Source organism: Lepisma saccharinum, chromosome 1, assembly GCF_977018435.1.
Source record: "Lepisma saccharinum chromosome 1, izLepSacc3.1, whole genome shotgun sequence".
Taxonomy (NCBI): Eukaryota; Metazoa; Arthropoda; class Insecta; order Zygentoma; family Lepismatidae; genus Lepisma; species Lepisma saccharinum.
The window spans coordinates 219,084,332-219,108,285 of record NC_139229.1 but is presented as its reverse complement, the minus strand read 5'-3'; the positions used below and the strand labels follow the sequence as shown (position 1 = coordinate 219,108,285).

General features: G+C 37.8%; 1 protein-coding gene across 8 annotated transcripts in view; it reads right to left on the bottom strand.

Annotated features, from left to right (window-relative positions):
• The window catches only part of sif (guanine nucleotide exchange factor still life), a 674,511-nt gene that overhangs the window by 328,330 nt on the left and 322,227 nt on the right, over nt 1–23,954 (bottom strand). For 6 of the 8 annotated variants that reach the window (XM_083112141.1, XM_083112137.1, XM_083112140.1 and 3 more), the window contains 3 exons: nt 13,609–13,774; nt 11,407–11,472; nt 7,004–7,186 (listed from right to left, as the gene is read on the bottom strand). In XM_083112141.1, coding sequence (XP_082968267.1) covers nt 7,004–7,186; nt 11,407–11,472; nt 13,609–13,774 — 415 coding nt within the window. The remainder of the gene's footprint in view (nt 1–7,003; nt 7,187–11,406; nt 11,473–13,608; nt 13,775–23,954) is intronic. The other 2 variants (XM_083112139.1, XM_083112142.1) reach the window with 2 other exon arrangements.

The window sequence follows — 23,954 nt, the reverse complement described above, 5'->3', positions numbered from 1 at the left end:
TACCCGGCACCATTTAGCGGAAATGACCCTACGCACATTGACTCATTTTTCCTTAAGTTTCAAAATGTAGCACACGCCGCAGGATGGTCGGAAGCTAAGCGTAAAGAGATGTTACCTTTATTTTTGACGGACACCGCTTTAACTTATTTTCATGACATACAGAAACGACCCAATTTTGTAGACTTGACATACACGCATATCAAAGACGAACTAAGTACGCTATTTAGGGGATCATACTTGTCAGCAGATCCTGTACAGATAATTCTCCAAAGAAAACAGGTGGTAAGCGAGCCCATTCACACCTACGTTATTGCTAAAAAGGCATTAGTCCAGCAATACTTCCCGAACGCCACTGAAGAACAAACTCTCTCTTACATCATCACGGGACTGCGAGCCAAATACATTGGCTGTTTAACCAACAAGCATTTTGCTAGAACAGAAGAATTAATTGCCCACCTACAGAATTTCGAACGCCAGCAGTCATTAATTAATTCCCGTATGTTGGAAGAGAAATTGGAAATTGATCAGGCAGTCGCACAGGCAAGCTTACCCCAGACATTCATTCCATCACCACTTCACAGCTGTTCGCATGCACAGGTCTATTCCCCCCTCCCCAGTAGTAATTCTCACAACCTGACTCAGCACTTTGTACCATACAACCAGTGTCCATTTCCTTCTCTCCCACAATTGACACATCAAGTCCAAAGTCCGGCTCTCGTAAATAGTTCCCACACATTGTATCAAGGAATGTATCATATACCGAGTTCTGATAATGCCCGCTCCGCGGCACCACCAGCTGTACCCAGAGTAGAACACGCTCAAAATGCCGCCTCTGGTGACGAAATAAACAAACTTTCGTCACAAATCTCGACCTTAGCTCTGCACTCAACCGAAGACGCGAGTTCTCTCTTCAATTTTTGTTCAAATGTGTTGGAATTTGCGAAGACGGCTAATCAAAACGCACATAACAGAGGTTTCAACAAGGGGAATAATAAGTCCTCCTCCTACAGAAATAATAATAATTCTAGAGCTAATCACAGAGGTAACTTTCGATCGAACTCAAGAGGCCAGTTCAGAAGTAATGGTAACAACAGGTTTCAGCGTCGAGATCAGGCTAATCGCGACGATGCAAATACCTCAGCCTGCAAGTTTTGTGGTCGTTATAATCACGAAAGCGACAACTGCTTTTACAAGCCACAACGAGACAGTGATTTAAACTAAAATCGTCTTCGACTTGCAGGAACGAAATCGAAGATAATACCAGATTAGATAAAGTTCCTATAATTGAGAGAAATGGCCTATACTTTATTAATAGTAGGATACAAGGAAAACAGGTAGATTTACTTATTGACGTGGGTTCCCAAATCTCAATTTATCCTTCCCATCTTCTCCCAACTGAAAGAAAAACATACAAAGTACAATCCACAATCCAAGGTGTGTCCGGATCGAAACTGAGTGTGTCTGAAATTGTCGTTCTTCCTATCATAATTGGAAAGCGTAAATATTCGCACCCATTTAGAATAGTAGATTCAATTAACGTCCCTCCCCTTTTAGGAAATGACTTTTTACGAACGCAAAGGTGCGAAATGTCATTAAAAGACAATACAATAACTCTTTGTCATTTAGGACGTACTCCTAATTATAGTATTTTAAGATCAAAGTACAAGACTCACCAGCTATCGCATGACATATTTACTCAAATTGAGAATGTAAATGTGTATGAGGGAAAAGCTACTCTTTCAAACACAGTTCAGTTAAGTCCACGAACAGAAACTTATATCAATTTGAACATTACCACGACGACACCTAACACCCCTAGTACCCCATCTGCTTCCCTTATGGCCCAGCATCCAGAAGTCCTTCCCAATGATACAGTAAACACTCAGTCACCTGTCATTCCCAAAGACAACCCTATAGAAAAGACTAATCATGACAAGAAAAATGATGATGATGATGATGATGACTTATTCTTTCATCAAGTATTTCATGCACAAGCAGCAGATTTTGATATTAGTTCAGAACAACGTAAAGACCCCTATTTCAGAGACATTATTGACGTATTAGAAAACAAAGATAAAGCTAGTGACCCTAAACTAGAAAAGCTTTCGTATTCTTATGTACTCAAAAATGGAGTCTTATACAGGACTAATAAAATCAAAACTGGTAATAGGGATAGACTTTGTATTCCTCATGCATTAAGAAATCAAGTTTTCGACCTTATTCATGCACACAAAATGAATGGAAGTCACCAAGGTGCACAAAAGACATATAATTTAATGCTTATGCGCTACTTCATCCCTAATATGAAGAAATTTGTGTACGATAAGGTTCGACATTGCATCCCTTGTCAGATTTCAAAGAAACCACAAGGTTCTAAACCGCATACGCTGCAAACATTTCAACCAGCCCAAATACCTTTCCAACGAATCCATATTGACGTATGTGGTCCTTTAGTCTCTTCAAAAACGCACAAATACAAATATTTCCTATCGGTAGTTGATAGTTGTACAAGGTACGTAATTACAGCTCCTTTGGCTAATCACGATGCACAAAACATAGCAACAGCTTTAGTTGAGAAAGTCTTTTTAGTTCATGGCATCCCGGAAACGATCTATTTAGATCGTTCAACGCCCAATTCAAGTTTACTCTTACGAGAGTTAGCCAATATTACAGGCGTACAACTAAAATACGTAGATACTTGTGCCCATTTCACGAATGGATTAGTTGAGAGTTCATTTAGTTACTTAAAGAAGGTTATGAGAGTCTTTGTGTTAGAAAAGAAAGCTTCATGGTGTGACTATTTAGCTAGCGCAGCGTTCAGCCACAACGTTACAATCCATTCTGGATCCCTCCAGAGCCCGTATTTTACTTTATTTGGCTACAACCCAAGGATCTTAGCTGACGCTGTCCTTCCTTCGAACCCCGACAATGTTTCCCAGACGAACGCACAGAGACTTGAACTACTGACATCCATACGAAAGACCGCACATGACAACTTGAACAAGCGTTACGAACAGCAGAAAAGGTACGTAGATAGCACTTCTAGGAAAATACAATACTCACCAGGACAACATGTATGGATTCTAGATGCCACTCCAACTCCAGGCGTGTCAAAAGCCTTTGCGTCCTCTTATAAGTATAAAGGAACTATTCTTCGCAAAGTTAATGAGAATTCCTACGAAGTAACTTACATCGACGGGAGAAGTAAACAAAAGACTGATACTATTACTATTTCTAGACTTAAAGCCCGCTACGACTAGTGCCATGATAACCCCACTAACATTCATTAACACACCATTCCGTTGTCACTCGCTTTAGCCTCCTCGTTCCTCGTTGCGTACATTGCACATGCATGATCCAGCATTTTCTCACGCTCATCCACTTCCCCCCCCCCCTCCTTCCACTCCTCGTGCACGCACTGCATTTCTGCGATAGAACGAACTCATTTTTATTTTTAATACAACATGGTTATTTTTATTTTAACAAGATCAGAATTACAGAATGCTATCTCAATCGTCGGAACATTTATAATACATCTCTTGCCTAATAATTAATTTTTTTTACAGATATTTTAATGTTATTTTATATTTTGCGTTTAAACGCATGGTAATAGTCAGAACATATCACTTAGCTGATTTGACTAATAAGTACTTAGTGTGTTTATGAACCGAACTAGCAAATATTTTTTTTTTCCCCATTTGCTGGTACATATACGCTCAAATGAAGAAAAAAGTACAAAGAAATAACGAACGAATGAACTAAGATAGACCAAGATGAATGATCTAAAGAACAAATGAACTGCGTAGAACTTGCTTGAACAATTGGCTTTTTGGCCATAGCAATTTTTTTATTTACGCTCAGGTGTACCGCGAACTGCTTCTTTGAAAGCTGCAATGCACTAAATATGTTATTAAAGCATATAATAAAATAGGCAAATGTTCCCACTCTCTCCTTTAATTTTATAGTTCAAATATTGATAGCATACAACATGGTATAGCTCATATCCCATGAAATTACAACCTACTCTATTTTTCAATGAACTTTTACACAAATATATTACTTACTCTTTTTCACTTCTTTTTCAATTTTTTTTTATTAGCAGCGAATCGAAGGCGCTTAAACCTTTGTCCACAAGACACGTAAAATTCTTGCAATTGCTTTTATAAACGACATTTACACATATTACAGAAGGAAATGTCTCGTAATTACTTAGTTCGTTCTATTATCGCTGAATTCTCCCTTTCTTTTCTAATTTCATTCCCGGCTAAGCCGACTATTCGAAAATTCCCCCCCCCCCCCGTTGCGCCCCAGCAAACTTTCCTTACAACATGGAATTATTCCACCTATTCCCCCCATTCCCCCCCCGGCGAACTTTCCCTACAACATGGTAAACCTGTTAATCAAAAACAGGCCCCCTTAAAAAACTCTACATCCTATAAGTAATAACGCCCCTTCGCCGTCATTCAAATTAGATATTACCTCCCCTCCCCCCCAAAATGATTCACCAGTTTTAACTGAAAGTCCCTTTTCAATCGATTTTATAACCCGTCATCACTTATTGTAAAATCTGCTCCACTACCTTTTGCTTTTTCCTAATTTTCCCTTTACGCTTGTTTCATTATCTCATCGCCACGGATGTTCCTGGACCCATGACGACCATCGAGCGACAGACCTAGGCTCATCGCAGAGACCAACAACGATCTTGTGGAGTTCCAGCACCAACAAGGACCCGTTCCCGTCTGGACTCATGGCTGATCTTTCCATCTCTCACGCCGCGACCCAGATGTGGAGCGCTTTACCCAGGACGTTTCTTGCCCCGAAGCGCCATTGCAAATTTGACTTCCAGACTCAACTTCGCTGACGTCACGGCGATCTTCATCGACAGGCCCCGCCCACTGAGTGCATCCTGCTCTTGTTTCCCGACGACACATGATACTTATTGTTATCTTACATCGGCTACAAGTGTTCCGGTGCTCAGCTATTTCAAGTACCGTAAGGCACACGCAATTAATACAAACATATGTCATTTACAGTGCCAAAGTTTGTGCCCATGAATGCTACCCATATTGGATTAGAGATACGTCTCTTTCTTTTGTGTTTTTTTTTATTATCGTCAGCTGCACAGCACGTCCAGCCTATGGCGGCATGCAGTTTACAGAGTTGCCATAGGTAACATACCTCAAGGCTCCGCCCAGCATTGTGTATGATCCGCCGAGTGTACTTTGAACTCACCAAACAGAAAAAAAAAAACAACCGCTTGCGGTTCCCGGCGTTTCCTCACACTGTGCTGACATGTGTTTTTTTTTTTATTGTGCTGTCATCACTCAATCAAAACTAGTTCAGTGTTACGCTTAAGCAATTATTTTATCCATGCCTCAAGACTTAGTTGTTGTGCTCGTACTTTTTGAGTTTATATGAGGCTATAACCTACAGTTTTCATTTTTTTTATTATTCTACGTGTTTTTATATTTTTTTTCTCAACGATGTTTAGTGCCACGTTATTTTCGATGATATGACTCTTCTGGTGATTACCATTTTTTTTTCTACGGTGATGTGATTCTTCTACTGATTGGTTTCCTGTATTGGTCTTCTACACGTTTGATTTGTTAATAAATCCTAATTTTTTAAATATAATCTACTCCGGATGAAGTTGTCGACCATCACAGAGTGGTTCGATTATTTCAACAAGGGGAATGTAGAGATATGGAGACCATTAGACCGAGAAAACCTCGTATGTTAATATTCACACTTGTTCATTTCCTGAACTTGTCCGACCAGCGAGCGATCTCAAGAATGCGCTAGCTTGTAACTTCCGTAAAAACCAGGAACTGGAAAGGCAAACGCGTGGATCTAAACAGGATCTACCGCGTTCGAAAGGTTTAACAACCTTTCGACGCCTGTAATGATAAAAGCAAGCTCCTACCCGGAGCTGGCTCTCTTTTGATTCTGACACTCATCGACGCTACATGGATAACTAGTCCGATTACTCTACAACACTTTACACTGCTAACTACGACGATGGAACACGGAGTTGCCGCTGCCTAAGCATGCTACAAGGCGCAAGGGATCGCTTGGCTTGGTGAACTGAGGATCGCTGGATAGAACCTTGGAACTTTCACGATTCGGTCTGCGAGAAGCATTAGGACAAGACATCACACACATCTACCAGGTATGAACAAGCGTGAATAACCCTTTACACCAACTTTCCATATCTCTACCCTCCTACGGAGCAGGTTCAGCCACCAAACATTATTAAGCTCTACCTAAAATGTTTAAATGAAACTTCCCTGTACCTCAGAGCCCAGGTAAAACGGGCTTACAACAATATGAAAAGGTAAACAAGCGACACGTACACGCAATATTTACGATTTAATTTTTCGTAACCAACATTTATTTACGTGGTCCGGTTTATTATGCGACTATATAACACCTTGTGTACTGACGTGCATCCGATATTTAAAAGCTTCTCCCCTTAAACCAAACGGCCCAATTATATTTATCTTCAATTTGATAATGAAATAAACATATTAGGTACTTTCATTCACAAATTCGTGAAAATTACTTGTCTAGTATATATATATATATATATATATATATATATATATATATATATATATATATATTACTCACTCCACAATTACATCGTAGTTATACCTTACGAATACTGGTGCTGTACAAAGTAAAATAAAATCAACGCAAGAAATCATGCATTCTCTTTACACTGTCATGACACACTAAAATATTTATACTCAAGCTATTTACTAAATGAAGATAGCAATAACTACCCACACAGTATAAAATGAATTAGCATTCGTATAAAACTTGATGGATTCGAACACTGAGATGGATTTTTCGGTATTTATGCTTACTTATACCAAGTACTTTTCAGTAAATTAAACGATTTTAAAATAGATCTATATATAAGCAACCGCCATAAGAAGGCAAAAAGTAATGATTAAACAACATCGCATGTGCATTAGAATGTTATAAATCGAAATGACACCTTTGTTCGAAGGAATCCGCTCGTTGTTTGGTTTCGGTCAGTGAGCTTTCGTGGCGCAGGGAAGGCAAAGAGTCCCAGGGGGACCGGTGGGTGCTGCCTCCGCCCTTGTTCGCATTTCGCCAGCTCCCCGAGCCCCTTGACCAAGTGTGGTACCTCGAAGACTCTGGCTGGCTTGGTCTGTACCTGAGAATAACGTAGAACAGTTTAAACCCTTCTCGAGACGATTCTCTCGAATGAAAAAAAAAGTTCCCAGGTTTTCATCCTTGCATTAAACCTTCACACTCATAACCAATTTAGAATCAGCATTGTTCAAATCAGCTACTTATTTACACATTGTTATAATTTTGCAAAGATTTGTTTTGGTGGATATGCTACCTGTGACGTTATGTATTTTTAAACTTTCTCATAACATTCGTAACTCGAATAACCTTGATTTTTTGTTGCAAATTGTGTTATATTTTGCTTAATAAAAATTATGGTTGAACAAAGGCTGATTTCAAAAAATGTTAAGATGAAACACTGCAATTATATCATGCCAATATTTGTAAATATAAAAAACAATCATTGGCAGAAAATGTATATTTACTGCTTATGCCAGCAGAGAAGTGTGCAATGCCAATGATTTCAAAGACATTAGTTTTCTGTATTAGATTAGAAAGGTTAGGTTATAAAGAATGGTTAAAAGGAGTGCCATTTGTTCAGAAGGTATAGTTTGCGAAGTTTTCTATGTTAATTCAAAATTATAACCACTTGAGGAATTCGATAGATAATAAGTGAATGAATAATAGTAGCCTATGTATTCCCATTATTATATTTAGCATAATTACCTTAGGATGTAATTAAAATATCGCTGCAATGTGATTTCTTTTTTCTATTATTTTTCCATGAGTACTTGTAGGATAGAAGCTTTCAAACGAAATTGTACTAAATCCTTCGTTTGAACTTCGATTTATTGTTAAAATCGCATTTCTAGTATATGCTATGGACGTATAGGAATTTTAAAAACTCTTACTCAATTGCAAGGCATTATACTGAATCAAATATAGTTGAAAGTTACTTCACACCACACATTTCAAACGTATATTTTTTTAAAAAAATTGTATACTGGCATGATCTGATAACGGAAGAAACCTGGGTACTTTAACATACATACAGACACACAATTCATGCATCATTTAAGCATAAACCTTACAAAGTAAACATGCTTCAGGTACTATCTACATAGTAGCATATAAATATATATAACTAGGTATGTGAAGAAAACGACGATAACTGGAAAAGAATAATGAAGTTAAAAACATATATACTACATGTGCAAGCATAAGGCACTGTGTTAGCATTACAAATGTATAACAGTGGTTTTCAAAACGTATTCTCTACTTTATGACTACAAGTATTATAACAAAAATACTCAGAGTGAAGATTATAAGCGTGTGACTACACAAGGGAAAAGTAACATTTCTCGCATAGGAGCAAAACACAGTAAATGGTAATGAATACAATAGAATTCTGAAAAAAATATTAACTACACAAAAACATTTTAAGAAATGTTAAATGAAATATAGTTAATGACTTCACTGAATAAATATTCAACATTTGCATGCGGGAAGAGTGATAAATGAATTCTCTAAGTTAAAATGAAAAGAAGGATTCACAAAAATATATTTTTCCATTATTTTCTGTTTTATCTTTTTTAATATATTTATTACTCTAAAAAACTAAGCTTTCAGTAGATAATATAATTCCTGCACGCAATGCTATATCTTAAAATAAAAATTATATATATATTGTGACAAAAACCCTCACCCTAACATCAAACGTTACAAAATTTACGTGCAGTGTCTGATTCCCATTGTATATAGTAGGTATTGTTTGCATTGTAGAATTCTTCATCTTCTAGTTTACGTTTATTAGAAGGGTTTAAACACATTTTTGAGGTAACATTTCGGGAGCAATCTCTCTAGTTTGATCAATCTTCAACATTGATCAAAATACTAATAATTTTTTGTTAAAATTGATTTATTATTTTAGTTCTGTTATTTAAAGGGACATTAAACGTTCTCCCGAAACGTTACATCAAAAAACGTGTTTAAATACTTTGAACAAGCATAAAATAAAAGAGAGACCTAATTCGTTCCCTGAGAAATGAACTAGAAAACAACTTAATTTCAGTTCCTACTCCATCGCCTTGCACAGGTTATTTTAAATCAAAAATCTTAATTTTTGCAGACACAATTATTTCTGTAAAGTATTCTACGAGTGTGTACGAGTTAAATTCTAAATTACCGTATGAAAACAAGGAGTACAAAATACAAAAACAAATGTTGTTGAACCCATCAGGTGTAAGAATGAAACCTAAAAACTTACTAATATTTGGTTCCAAAGCATAAACTGATTTTTAATATAAAGAAGGGGATATGTGTGCATTTGGAATTAAATACTGTGTAAGTGCTGAAAACCTCTACAGGTGAAAAAATTATCGTGGGTCAAATTCGTGCAGTGCAAAGTGTGTGTGTTTTTTTTTAAAGCAAGCATTAAAAAGCAAACATATCAGCCTTGGAATCTCTCTAATTAATTATTTATGTCTGAACTATATCAATTTTGGATGGTGGATATTTTGATACAAGCAATTGTTAAAAATTTAAATCTTGCTTATATGTTAAAACACGTAGATGATATACGTACTAATACACTAATGGTTTCATATTTTGTAAAATTAAGTTACTGATTTTTTATTAACCTGATATCAAGACGAAATTATATGTGATATGTTTGAAAATACAAAAGTAATATGAATTTCGAAATTTGAACTTTATCACCACACTTATTTTGGCTAACTTACGTTTTAGGAATTATGGACAAATTCACTGCCATATCTGCATGTAATTTTCAAAATACTTAATACATAGTTTTATTAATAACATTTATAATGTTTTTTTATGACACAAAATAGTATCACATTAACAATTTATGTATTATAATTAATGAAATTACTTAATTTTAATGAAGCTTACTATTTCAAAAATTCTTCTAAAGTAGAGATATAAAAGGGAATATTGTGCTAAGTTCAACAGTTCTTTTTACATCGACCCTTAAGAGCAATATTTTAATTTAATATTTTATTTTAATTTGTTAGTACGAAAGTAAATTTAATTAAAATTCTATTTTGTTTCATTTCTGAATGTGGGCTGTAAATATTACCTTCCTGATATTGGACAAAATTCTAAAAAAAATTGTTCCACGGCGGTAGACCCTGTCATAAAATTAATTTTCCTTGAATTTTACAAAATTAGCCTTTTGGAAGGAAAGCATTATTGTAATATATTACTGTTTTCTTACAATTATTTATATTTGAAACTTTTAGAAGAAAACCCGTTCTCATTTAATCCAAGGCATTGTGTTTGCTTATGAGTTAGCAAATGAACACAGAGAGAGAGCAAATTTGATCCATGCGAGTATCACACTCACTCACACAGCAACAGTTTATCTTTACTCCATTTCTAATTTCCGGATTAGATTTTGAAATTTTCGTAAAAAAAAAAGATTTTGGTAGAGGTATTAAAAGATGCAAACTGCAGAGAAAACTTCCGCTTTGATCTCTCGCATGTAAAAAAAATGAGGTGAACATTTTAATTCCTTTTAACGATTTTATATATGGAAATACGATGCTTGTCCAATTGTGTTTAACAATTATAAGTTTACATATAGATTTTGTTATTTCAAAAATTAACAGAATAGTTTTTTTCTCATTATAAGATAAGCGTGCACAGTGCAAGCACGCAGGCAATAGCATCAAAATAGAAATTTGTGCTGGAAAAACATTACTGGTAAAATATTAATACGAGATTGTCCCATTATGCATTTGGCTATTGCAACGTATGCAACTTGTGCGGGGTGAAGTGGCCATTATAACGCCAAGAAATGGTTCAATGAACCATATTCAATTGTTATTAAATACACTACAAAACGCTATGAATTCCCCCACTGCGTTGCTGATATCACCGCAGTAGACTAAACACAGTTTTGAAAAACTGCCAGCATGAACATGACTAAATTTAGTTGTTCAAGATTGTGTGAAATAAATTAATTTGAGAAAAACTAGCAATATGAACACGGTGAACTGAATTCAGTTCTAGCAATGCAGCGAACTAAAATCGTTTGGCTGTGAAAATTGTCAGCACATTACACATTGTACGATTATGCCCAAATAAAATAACAATATTTTCAGCACAAATTTCTGTTCTGATGTGGAGTTTTAAGCTACACAATATGTACAATAATTGATCGTGAACGTTGTGTGCAGAAGAAAGTAGTACTCGGTGACCCGAAGTCTTTCCAGTGTATTCAGTGAAAGCATAGAATGTGATAAGACTTTTCCAGAGACACGCAATGCATTATCTTACCGAAAACAAGCAAATAAACCTCTCTTCAGCGGTGATATTACTATTCTATATGGACCATTTTTCGATCTGCAAATAGGAAACACTTAGATATTGAACGATATTAAATGGAAATAGCCATTTCTCTTCTTCAATATAAATTATAGGTTAAATTTAACGTAAGGACTATACATATATAAAAATAATGGCGGGTTTCCATTACAAACGTTGGATGAAAGGATTTAAACGAGATTTAAAGTTCTTTCTGCCTTTGTTTAATTTTCATGGAATTCTAAGAACGCTTAGTGGGAGAGATTGAATTGAATTGTTGTTTTAAGTCCACTTTATGCACAGATAAGCTAATCTTACAGTTTAAATTGGGATCCGAACCACTGTGCAATTTGCCTCCACCGACGACATTACCACTACGCCATCAGGGAAGCCCTAACTTAGTGGGAGAGAGAATTGGTTCAGCAACAGCCATGACAGGACATTACTTAACTCACTAAGTCGAGATGATGAGTACGAACAATCGTGTCCAATTGAGGATTTGAACCTCGGATTCTGATATCGGAGAACGGTATGATTACCACTCCACCATAAGATCAGCTGTTCTGTTCAGTTATGGAACGTTCCAAAATATTCGAACTAGGATGAACTTACAACTTTTCTGTTCTGAAGGCAGAGAAAGTTCCACCCCTATTTTATAATTACGTACATAAAAATACTGATGTTTGAACACAGTTGATGATGCTACTCTGTATCATGTCAAGATGTACTCCCATTTCATTTAAAAATTATTAATGTCTATACCGTTTGGGATTGTTTGTGATGAAAAAGGCGATTCGCTGTGCCACAATGGAACCTGAAGGGTCATTGTCAGAAGCAACGAATTTTTGCAACCTGAGTTAAATATACGAAGTTGAATGAACTTCACATGCTCTTTATTTATATCAGAACACTTTTACTATCATTCTTTCCTATTTCCCAAGAGACAATTACCATCTAGTTTCTTTATATTGATTTCCTTATAAATTAACTAGAAAAGAACTTACAAATGTTAAAGTACAACGTTCTAATATATCTTAAAATTTACAATCAACATAAAAGCATATTCGGTTACATTAAATACACGGAATATTAAGAATTAATAATTCTTGGCGCACACTGAAGAGGTAATACAATGATAAGCAATGCAAAAAATAGTTAACATTTTAATTTCTTTAAGATGAGTAGCACGTAGATATTGAAAGCTCAATACTGACTACGACTTCCATACTTTAGTAGCCTCTCATCTGAACTGTAATCACAAGTCAAAGGTTCAACTTTCGATCAGGCCAGAATGTGTATTCGTAATTAGCCAATAATTGTACAGTCTAGTTTTGATGCATTTGTTCAAAGCTTAAACAATAAACAGATTTTATGTAATTCACTATGATTATCTTCTAAATATGTTTCATGTACCCGAACAACGAACTCCTCGCCTGTTAAAGTTTCTGAGGTTAAGGACAAGTCGATAGCTGCACGTTGTTGACTGCATGCCCAGTTGGAAGTAAATTGTCGTTATGAAATAATTCACACACACCTTAAAATGTATATAATTTATATTAGTTTTTGTTAGACAAACCAGGTAATAGTAAATATTAAAGGGGAATAAAGGTAAAAGTTGTAGGGGTTCCAGCACGTTTTCCATTGTGCCTAACAATGGCAATATTCTCTGAAACTACTTTCCTGTCTCGTGGAGAGACTTAAATACCGACCGAAAAAATTAATGTTGCATGAGACTAGTCTCTGTCCTGCTATTTTATGAACCAACGTCCATCCCTGTAAGTGTCGTGGTTTCTGAGATATTCATACTTATGTCCATTCTTTTAGATAAATAGATCCATACCCAGTCACTTTCTTTGATGTATTGCAGGAGCATGGTGTTTAATATATTAGTATCATACATATTGTTTGTTTACTATTGAAGACCCTATCGTTTCCTGCTTACAACTCCCCGGCAGAGACAAAATGATGTAATTAATATTGAAATAGAATCACTACCCAAGTACGGATCGTTATGGATTCTACTATTCGCAGCATCTCACACCTTACACCTTATCCGTTGCCAAGCAACTGCAGGTTTCATTTGTGTCACGGAATATGACCTATCTGCAACAATTCGAAACACATACACACAGTACCCGAAACCTCTCCTTGAATTCAGATTGGAAAAGGGCTGACCTGGAATTGTGGTCGCTGAGGTATCCCCTGTCACGGTCCCTCTCCCGCAGGAGCTCGTTCCTGTCGCTGTAGTACCCCTCTCTGTCGCGAGCTGAGCTCGGTCTCTCCATGCGGTGCGGCAGCGGCAGGGTGCTCGACTTGTTCATGCTAGCGCTGCTTGCGGGCCCTGAAAGGAAGAGGAAACGTATTAAGTTACCACCAGGTTCTAAATTTAGTAGTGAACTACGACTTTACATACACTAAACATATGAAAAATGCCAAAATTATTTGAAAATATGTTAGGTATATCAAACTCCCCCTCACATTTTACGCATATCAAATGTTTTTTTAGAAAAAGCTCGTTGTTTTATAGACTTTTCTGTGAGGCTGGAAAATACTTTTAACCACTTTTTAATGCTCCTTGTTAGCTTAGGTAGTTAGGTTTCGAGCCTCTAAAACAGAAGGTGCCAAAAAAATGAATACCCACTTTAAGAGATGTTATCTATGTATTTCCTTCCAAAATTGAATTGAATTACGGTAGTAATGTGTAGTATGGTGTTCGCTTAAAAGATTGAGTTAACGAAATGAATTCTAGCGTCATCATGCGGCAGGCAGGACAGTAAATAAATTGCGGAAGTACGGTTGTCATTGAAGGAGCGCAGTATTTTCAGTAGTACCAAAACATGGTACGAAAGGATGTTTGTATGTAAGTCACACTTCTTCTAAGGTTTGTCATTGACGATTACATCACATCAGCAATTGCAAGCATAACACAGCATCAGCTGCAGAATACATTCAAAATATGCTTAAAAGGCCACTTCCAACATCTCTTGTAGTGGCATGTGTAGATGTACACTGTAATGCATTGTGGTACATTATGGTTCATTTCCTTACATGTTGCATTTGTGTATACTTCACAGAAAAACGTATAACACCGTGTTATAATTGCCTTCTAGGTATACTTTCATTTGGGACACCCGGTATAAGTGTAACAGATTTTGGTTCGATTTCGTCCACTACTTTTGTATGTAGCTTAATAGGAAACTCGTCTAAAACATTTTTTATAAGTCTTAGAGAGTATAAATCCGCAAGTTTCTGTTTTTCTTCAGGTAAAATAAGAAATTCTTACATTTTATCACATTTACAGTGATAATCTGTCGAGAACGTTTTAACGAATAAGGCCCGCTTTAGACGGAAACATATCCTTTAACATTTTTGCTAGCATAAATTCTATGGAAATACTTCCAAAAATCTTATAGCAGACGATACTTCACACGGAAGCATTTCATGTAACATTCCGGTTAGCTTTTGCGATTGCGATGTATAATATATACAGCGCGAAAGGCAAGTAGAGTTACACCATCTATGGTGAGTGTCCGGTTTTTACAATTCAAAGAACTAAAATATTCTTCCATACGTGTACTGTGTACGATAGGAAGTAGGTATTTCAGCAGCGGTATTATTTTCTTTCATAGGAAACGTTATTCCTCTCGGTTGAATAGTTATCGGCTTTTAAAAACGTGAAATGAAATTTTGTTTACATCTCACTCGGTCGCCATTACATCTGCACTCGTGACCTAGAGGTTGTTTCTGATTGGTTATGCTATGAAAAATGCTACGGAAATGAGACGAATTCTATCCCTGAGAAATGCCATGAAATATGCCTGCCATGGCATCTGAAATGCTACTTTACACGGTAGCATGTTTGGTCATGGCATAAATGCTAAGGAAAATGGTTTCGTCTAAAGCGGGCTCAATGCTGCGTGACCATCTGATAAACACACCTGCTTGCAATATCAGAAAACAGAGGAGTCACGTCTTCAGCGTCAGCAACAAAAGTAGTCTTCCAGAAGCCAGGTTCGTTACCGTAGAAACCCAAGCGACGTAGTAGCATGGGGCCGGGCCGCACGCTTCCATTTGCATTCGAAGGGTGTGCTAGAGGACGGTCCATTAGCATTAAATATTCAGAGCAGAAACGGTAGGCACGGCTCAGTAGCAATCCCCTTTGTAACGGTTCACCAGCAACATGGGTTTTGATGTAAAATATTACAAACAGTTTAGCAAGATTGAAGCGAGCCAGAACATCGAGTCACGAGAATATATGCCAAATTTTTAACCACGTTACCAAAAGAATACCAATAATTTACAAAATTAGACGTGGTACTTCTGTGTTTCTTGAAAGAAAGACATGCTTTCAATCCCCGTACCATATCAGATAACGTAATTCTCAAAAGCACCACGATACCGGGTGTCTCAGAAATAATTGATGGGTTATAAAGTATTGAACTTGCATTTATGAACGAATATCCTGTCTTTGATGAAACCGCACAAACAGAAGTCACACAGTGTAAAGTCCGTGATATTGTGGACCAAAACACTGGAGTGTCGCCTAGCGTCACTAACCTCTCAATTATTTCTGAAACACCTGGTATAATGACAAAAAACCTGTTTTTAATTTATTTCTTCGTCTTAATGGGTTCTTGCACCACAATCTTATTAGTTTTAGTAAGAAAAATAACTGACATTATGCCATATAATTTACATTATAAGAATAGCATTGACGTGATGACATCTGATACTACTTAAATCTTCGAGCAGGATTCATACATTCATTGGGAGAAACTAAGCAATCAAACGCACCTAGCAATCTACTGGGTGATAGTGATACAAGAGGGTTCGTTTAAATCTTCCAGTGTTCCTGGAATGTGTAAATAACCAAATGATTCCGTAAGTATCCTAAACCGGTAAACTATTTATCGAAAGCTGACATCGGAGACATCGACATTGATCATGGACTCCAACAACCTCTTTACCACTTGAGACGAGTTACAGGATTCCTTTGCATCCTGGAAATGAGAACTTTTCCGCACTGTTCCTTGGGTGGTGCAGATTGAGTCTCAAGGTGATAACGATATGTCAATGGTTGTATAGATGTGGCGTAGGAAGTCATTATGTTGTTGTCCAATCGGGTAATCTGAAGGATTGTTGACAAGAGACATGTAGTCACGCGGCCATCCATTCAAGTGTTGAACCACGAAAACGCTGATTTCTAACCATATCTCGGTGCAGAACTAGTTGACCTTTTCGCGTGCGAAGAATTACTGTAGAAGTTAAGGTAGTGTGGTGTTTCTTCGTCGAGTACATGGATCACTGGATTGTGTCGCAGTGGTATCTTGACCCAGATATTAATGGCAAGTTCCCCAAAGAGTTCTTCTAAATAAGGCAAGTCAATGCACTTTGTCAATGCGAACTGTGGAATCATAATTCTCAATATCCAGTTTAGCCTCCCCGATGGCGCAGTGGTAGCTTCGCCGCCTTGTAATCAAGGGGTCCCGGGTTCGATACCCGGTGGAAGCACATAGTGGTTCGGATCCCACTTTAAACTGTAGCTCCAGTCGCAATTAGCCTTTCTGTGCATAAAGTGAACTTAAAACAACAAGTCAACAAAAATAAACAAATCAATAACAATAAACAAATCAATCAATGTCCAGTTGTGAACTACCTGCAGCTTTCCATAAATATGCGTGCGTGGCACAGTACCACCATACCGTGTTTCATCGCCAATCAAAGTTCCGGAGATTTTAGAAGTGGACGTAAAGGCAAAGAGTCTTGTGAAATGTATGGGTTATTTCAGTATTGAAAGAACACAGCGGTCAATATCGTTCCGGGTATATACTACTGCTACTGTTAGGGATGACGCTGTTACACAATCGTAACTCACTGTCTTGTGGAGTAGGATGCTGTGAGTATACAGAAGATGTAGTCATTTCTCCGTTAAATCTTATTATCTATTTTCGGCTACAAACCTCAAAATAACAAGCTATCGTCGAATATGGAAGCAGATCGTCCCCAGTAGACTTCCAGTGTCCTGTCTAAAGCTGTAGAGTCTGCATATAGGGTCCGTAAATATGTTATTCTCATAGGAATGTTGAACGAGTAAAGAAAATAAAATGGTGATGCTAACAGGCATATTGTGTCGCTGGAGGAGCTGGTTGAGTCGAATTTATTGAAGAAAACGGTGAAGTGGCGTCAACGGAGAGATAAATCTAAGGGTTGGACGTAAAGGACAGATTTTGAATTTTATGCAAAGCCTTATGTGCCGACTTCGTTGAACACGATACTTCCAGCTGTTTCAAGCATATAATCGACCACACGGAGAAAGTGTTCTGAATAGCAACCTGCGCTTCTGAACTGGAACTACAATGGTAAGATCTGTTTTGTTTCGTTGTAAATTGGGAGAGTTTATTTTAACAGGATCGGTTCAACAATATGTGTTCAAGTAGCTGAGTAAGATGTAGAGAGTGGAAAGGTAGGCGTGGACAATTGTAAGATCCTACCAGGAATAGTTCTATCACTGGGAAAAGATATTTAACTAAAACTGTTTTTATGGCTTGTAGGGGAAGGGTAGCCAGAGGCGTGATGTAGACGTCTGTGTCTTCCAGTTCCGGGAATCAATGAATGTGAAGATCTTGTATTTCCTGTGCTTGAAATGATGATGCGACTTGAGATGCGATTTTCATGAGTACCCGTCGTCATCGTGTTCCTGTAGCAAGTGCAAAAAATATGTGACTGTAGACATGATCTACATTCTATTGTAGCAACTTCATACTACGTGTCAGACTAGCTCGTCTAACGTCTGTGGCTGGTCGAACCTGGCGAGGATGCTCAAAGTTACCATGGCTGAGCAGACCAGTTTGGATAAACTTGTGAAAGACTAGTTGTAGATGGAACAAGTTGTTATCTGTGTTTTGGACATGTTCCATGATTTTTAGTTTGTCCTTAAGATGATTACTAATTTTGCGCCTACAGTGTCGGTGTTGTGGTAGAGTGGATAAGGATTGTAAGTGAGATTTTTTCACAATAGGACTGGCTGCTATGGCGTAGTATTTTTGTGTCCGGTCTAGAGATATAAATGCTTTCAGTCTGATATAGTTTTTTATAGTTTTTGTTTTAAGTCCAATTTATGCATAGAAAGGCTAATCGGGACTGAACCTACAGTTTAAAGTGAGACCCGAACCACTGTGTACCTCCACCGGGTATCGGACCCGGGACCCCTTGATTACAAGGCGATGAAAATACCACTACGCCATTGGGGAAGCCGTCGATGTTTTCCGATAGGGGCATGGTAGTGATTGATGTCTCTCCTGTTGACAGGGTCTGACTTCTAAAGCAGATGTTATTTGAGGTACAAATTTTAAAATATTTAACCCGCGATAATTAGCCGAGTGATCTAGGTTAAAATTAACACACTTGATTGGTGTGGACGCGTGGACTTTTTCGCATTACTTTGATGAATTATTATCACGGTATTACATGCAACGAGGAGTTGTATATCACGTGAACAACCCACGACACAGGCGCTGACACTTAAGCACTGCAAACAATCTCTGGCTTGCTGCCGGTAAGTCTTGAAACAAATTAACTTGTGGACTTCGTACAATAAATATCATCCAAGATTTTTATCGAGGACCACGAGAAATAGTTGCATTGATCTGTGTTTATCATCTACTTTACTTCTGCAACAGATGTCAAATGATTGAATAGGTCATCTTTCACGTCATCCATTGGTGTGGACTGAAAAGTTGACACAAAATAACTTACAGGACCATCTCTCTTAGGTGTACAGTGGGCGTATTTATAACAGTTATGCTGTGAAAAGCCATCAGCATTGTCATGTTATGAGTTAAATCGAAAGGTGTAAGGGGTGATCTTTCTACGTAGTACACCCAATTGTCAACTTCACTTCCATGTAGTACACCCTGGACTGCATTTGGCAGACAAACGAGGCTCTGGCGTCTGAACCAACGCCCAGTATATTTTTTTTAGAACTGTGTGTGTGTGTGTGTGTGTGTGTGTGTGTGTGTGTGTGTGTGTTGTCCTTGTTCGTGCTGAGTTCCTATTTATAGCCTCAGCTTTTAACCGCAGTCAGATTATTTTAAGATTTTTAGACACACGGCATTATCGTTATTTTAGTTATGGTAAGGGACTGGACCCCGTATCACGTGACGGGTGCAAAATAGCCTAAGTGCTGACGCACTCAAAATTTTATTTTGAAATTAAAAAAAAAAAAAGTTTGATGGATTCTGCTGCTTTGTTGGGAAGTGTTCTTAATTGTCCTAATATAACTACATTTCTGCTCAAGGCCATGTATGTGGAGTAGCAGTGGTTTCTAGGTGGCAGGTTGTTGATTGTCTGTTAGTTAGCTATTTACAAGAAATAAGCTGGTGTTGGTACAACTCGCCGTGGTCTTCTTGGTCTGGACTTTTGTAAGTCCCATTTCTCCAGGTCTTATCCCGAGGAATCAGAGAAGTCAGGAAAACAGACAACAATGCTGACACTGGTTGGGGGATTTCCCTTCAAACAGATCTCCGGAAGTGTCATTTGAATCGGGAGCAACAAAGTCCCCAGAATAAAAAGAATCGATGAAGAACACGATGTGTCCAAGAATTATGCTCACTTCAATTTTCATACGGTCATCACTCGGAGTGCTAGTAAAAGTACTCGTACGGTATTTATTGATCGCCGTAATTTGTGTAAATTTCCAACACATATAGAGACTTGTCTTTACTGGAAAGTGATATCATTTCAGACCATGTCCTACTAGTTGGTGGAATAAAAATCCATTGAAATAAGATAAAAAGTGATCAGACGGCGAAGAAGGAATGGAGAGACAAATTTGAAGATAATTTCAGAGAGAAAAATTGATTGATTTCCTTTATTTTACTTCTCATTTCTGCCACTTTTGGCTAATCGCGAAGATGAGGATGAGTGATGCTTTAAGATGAAATTGATACACTCACAATGAATGCCCAGTCTGGATTCGAACCGGCGACCTTCAGAGAGAAAGGCACTTGACTAAAAGACAGGTGGAAGTTTTGATAATATTGGGGATGATACAAAAATCTTTGAACAGAAGAAACATTAAGGTGCAGAGTGAGAAAGAGAACCAGGAAACCATGGATCACATCAAATATGCTGGAAAGATGCAGAAAGCAAGAAAATGAAAGAACGTAAAAAAGCAAGAAGGGAGAAAAACTACTGGATATGAAATAACCAACTAAGAGGAGAAACTGAAAGGCAAAGTAATAATTGATGAAACATAAATATGAAGAAATTGAACTATATAAATGGGAAGGTATGATTTAATATAGCACGAAGCAAACTGATTGCATTTAGGTAAGAAGAATAGATTGAAAACAATGTCGACGCTACGAGATAAGAAGGTTGAGAAATCAGAGACAAATTAAGAATACTAGGGGCCTCCCCGATGGCGTAGTGGTAGCGTCGTCGCCTTGTAATTAAGGGGTCCCGGGTTCGATAAACGGTGTAGGCACATAGTGGTTCGGATCTCACTATAAACTGTAGGTTCAGTACTAATTAGCCTTACTGTGCATGAAGTGAACATAAAACACAAAACTCAACAAAAGTTAAGAATACTAAATGGAATTATACAACGAAAACAGTCGCCCGCATACCCTACCTATAAAAAATTAAGCCGACCTACATGATTAGAAATTTTCGAGCAACATTTTCTTAAGGAAATGAAGAGTGGAAAGGCAACGGGAATGGTGGCGACTCCTGTCGAACTAATCGAGTACTTGGGTGATGAAGAGATCTTAACTAGAATGAATAAATCACCACTGATTAGCTACAAAAAAGATCTTAAGCTTGTGTAATGAACTTTATGAGAAAGGGGACTAGTAGGAAAGACTTCATGGATACACCTTTAGTCCCTCTAGAGAAGAAAACGTCTCGCCAGAAAATGCACGGAATACATGACAAGAAGTCTGATTTTCTACTCCGCGGAAATACTCTTGTTAATACTAAATAGACACTTTATATGATGATTGGTAAGAAGAACAGCTTAGTTTCAGGAAGCGAAAAGGCACAAGAGATGCAGCTGGATTAGTATGAATAATGGTGAAATATGAAGAAAAAGAAAAGAAGGATTTATTGATTTGTGGATCAGGAGAGAACATTTCATAGGGTGAATTCTTCACGATTAGCTCAACGTAGCAGAGAAGCGAAGTAAATAATCATCAATGAATAACTCAATAAATATTTGAGCAAGCAGGACACAATTTAAGCAGCTTTATGACATGCTCATGGACCATGAACTGGAGAAATTCCAGCCTCTCAAAGCAATTTATTCCGTAGTTAGAGCAGTGAAGAATGCATCACATCATTCGTTTGAACAAGTGCCCTTCACAGAAGCAGCCCTGACGCCCCAACCAAACTGCTTATGAATCAAACTTTTGCAGGACTTCATGTGGGATACATATGCACAACTTGTAGAAGTTTCATCAAATTTGAAGAGGTTCGAGCGGGGACCATATCTGAATTTAGTCCACTTGACATGGAATAACGCACATACTAATCTCATTTCCCCATAACACCGTATAGGAATTAATTGAGCCATTAAAGTGATTCTAACGATTGACGCCAAGTCCAAGTCTTGCGGTGTCTATATTTCATAATTTTCCACTGTGTGAGACTCTGTAAAACTGAAGCAGGAACTCCAAATCAAGATCTTCAAGGGTGAAATGTGAGTTGACCACTGAACGCGCCACTGTGTCTGCAGTTCATTATTGTTATTGCTCCTGTCTCAATATCCACCCTGATGCTGCATAATGTTATACACTGTCAAAAACCTATCCTTCGTTTGAGAAAAGAGCTAAACCCAGTGCCTTGTTGTTGTTGGGTTTGTCTTTAAGTACACTTTATGCACAAAAAGGTTAATCGAGATTGGATCTACAGTTTTACAGAACCATTATGTACCTCCAACGGGTATCGAACCCAGGACCACTTACGTTACCACTACGCCATCGGGGAGGACCCCCGGTGTCTTTTGACGGGACAAAGTGTTAAAGCACTCGATATATTTAAACAATAAGCGCTTGTCTACAGTAACCATTCCGTTTGTCATGAATACACATGACCTGTTACCTTACCTTACGTTCCAAGCTTACAGCGAACAATCTCTTCACACTGTTCACCAGAGTCACAATTATCACTTATTTCCTTCGGTCAATCAACACAACATTACACTTCATATCAAAGTACAACTATCACTGCTTGGAAACCACGACGCCAGACACGACTGCAGTCAGCTGACAGAGGCGCCAGTGGACCTTTACGCACACACTTCGCCCACTTTTTACTCGAGCAAGCACGGAGTTATCCGGAGACGTGCAGAGATGCTATCCAGGATCGCCATTGTCGCGCCGACCAGAGATCCCAACTGAGAGAAAATCTGCTGCATCTACTTACGTCACCAACACACAAAACTGCGGGCCCGGTTCCAACTAACCATCGATCCATCATTGGGTAGAGGTCGCACCTGCAGCGATGGAACCTCCGGACCTCGTGGCCAGCATCCCATTCGAATACACACATATATATATACTGCCTGCATCTCGTTATGGAATGATGAAGAGTTAATGCAAACGACGAGGCATTCGTATCATGCAGCATATTCGTCCTCCCGCAATGGCATCGATCGTGCGATATCAACTATTCATCTCTTTTGGGGAGAGGAAAAAATTGTGGTCTGAGGAGCGCCAAGTTGCCATAAAAGCATATTGGGCCTTTGCCCAGAATGCATGGACCAAGTTTCATTCACTTTTTTGTTCATGGTATACTCCTCTCATAACAGAAACTTTCCATCTCTAAAAAAAGCCATGTCATAGATATTAGGAAACAACACTGTTAAAAAAAAAGCCTAAAGTAACCTAATGTTCGGAGAAAACAACTTTACTTCTCATCGGTTTCAACTTGGAGCAATCCTGGCTCCATACTTTGTTCGGAATTTTGGTAAAGATTTCGGACGCCTTCGCGGAGAACTTAGTTGCTTCCTCACGTTTCTCCAGTTGCCTCAAATGGATCCAAAACGGCCCTTCAAGTGGAATATCACTTGAGGGAATAGAAAACAGGCAGCAGGTGCCGAATATGACATGTAAGTGGGACAGGTGAGAGTAGAAGCAGTTTTCTCCGTAACAATTGTTGAAGGCGGCGTTTGAATTTGAAATGTAGAGGAGAGGAGGATTTTAAATCTTTCTATTTCTGATTTTTTATATGGTATGACTTATTTAACAGTTAGTAAGCAATATACTTTTATAATGATAAAAATAGCAACAAACGTAGTATTGCTACCTCGTTTGTTGCACATTTATAAAATCCTGTACATTATTATATAAAGAAATGTATGTGGCTCATTCCATGTCAAAACACCAGCAAAAAAGTGGCAAATTTACCTCTGCCGAATTTGACCAAATTTGCAGCACTTGCATTAACAAAACTCTGAGAATGTATCAAGAATGTGTCCAAATACAAAATATTTTTACAATAAAAAAATAAGTCTGGGAATA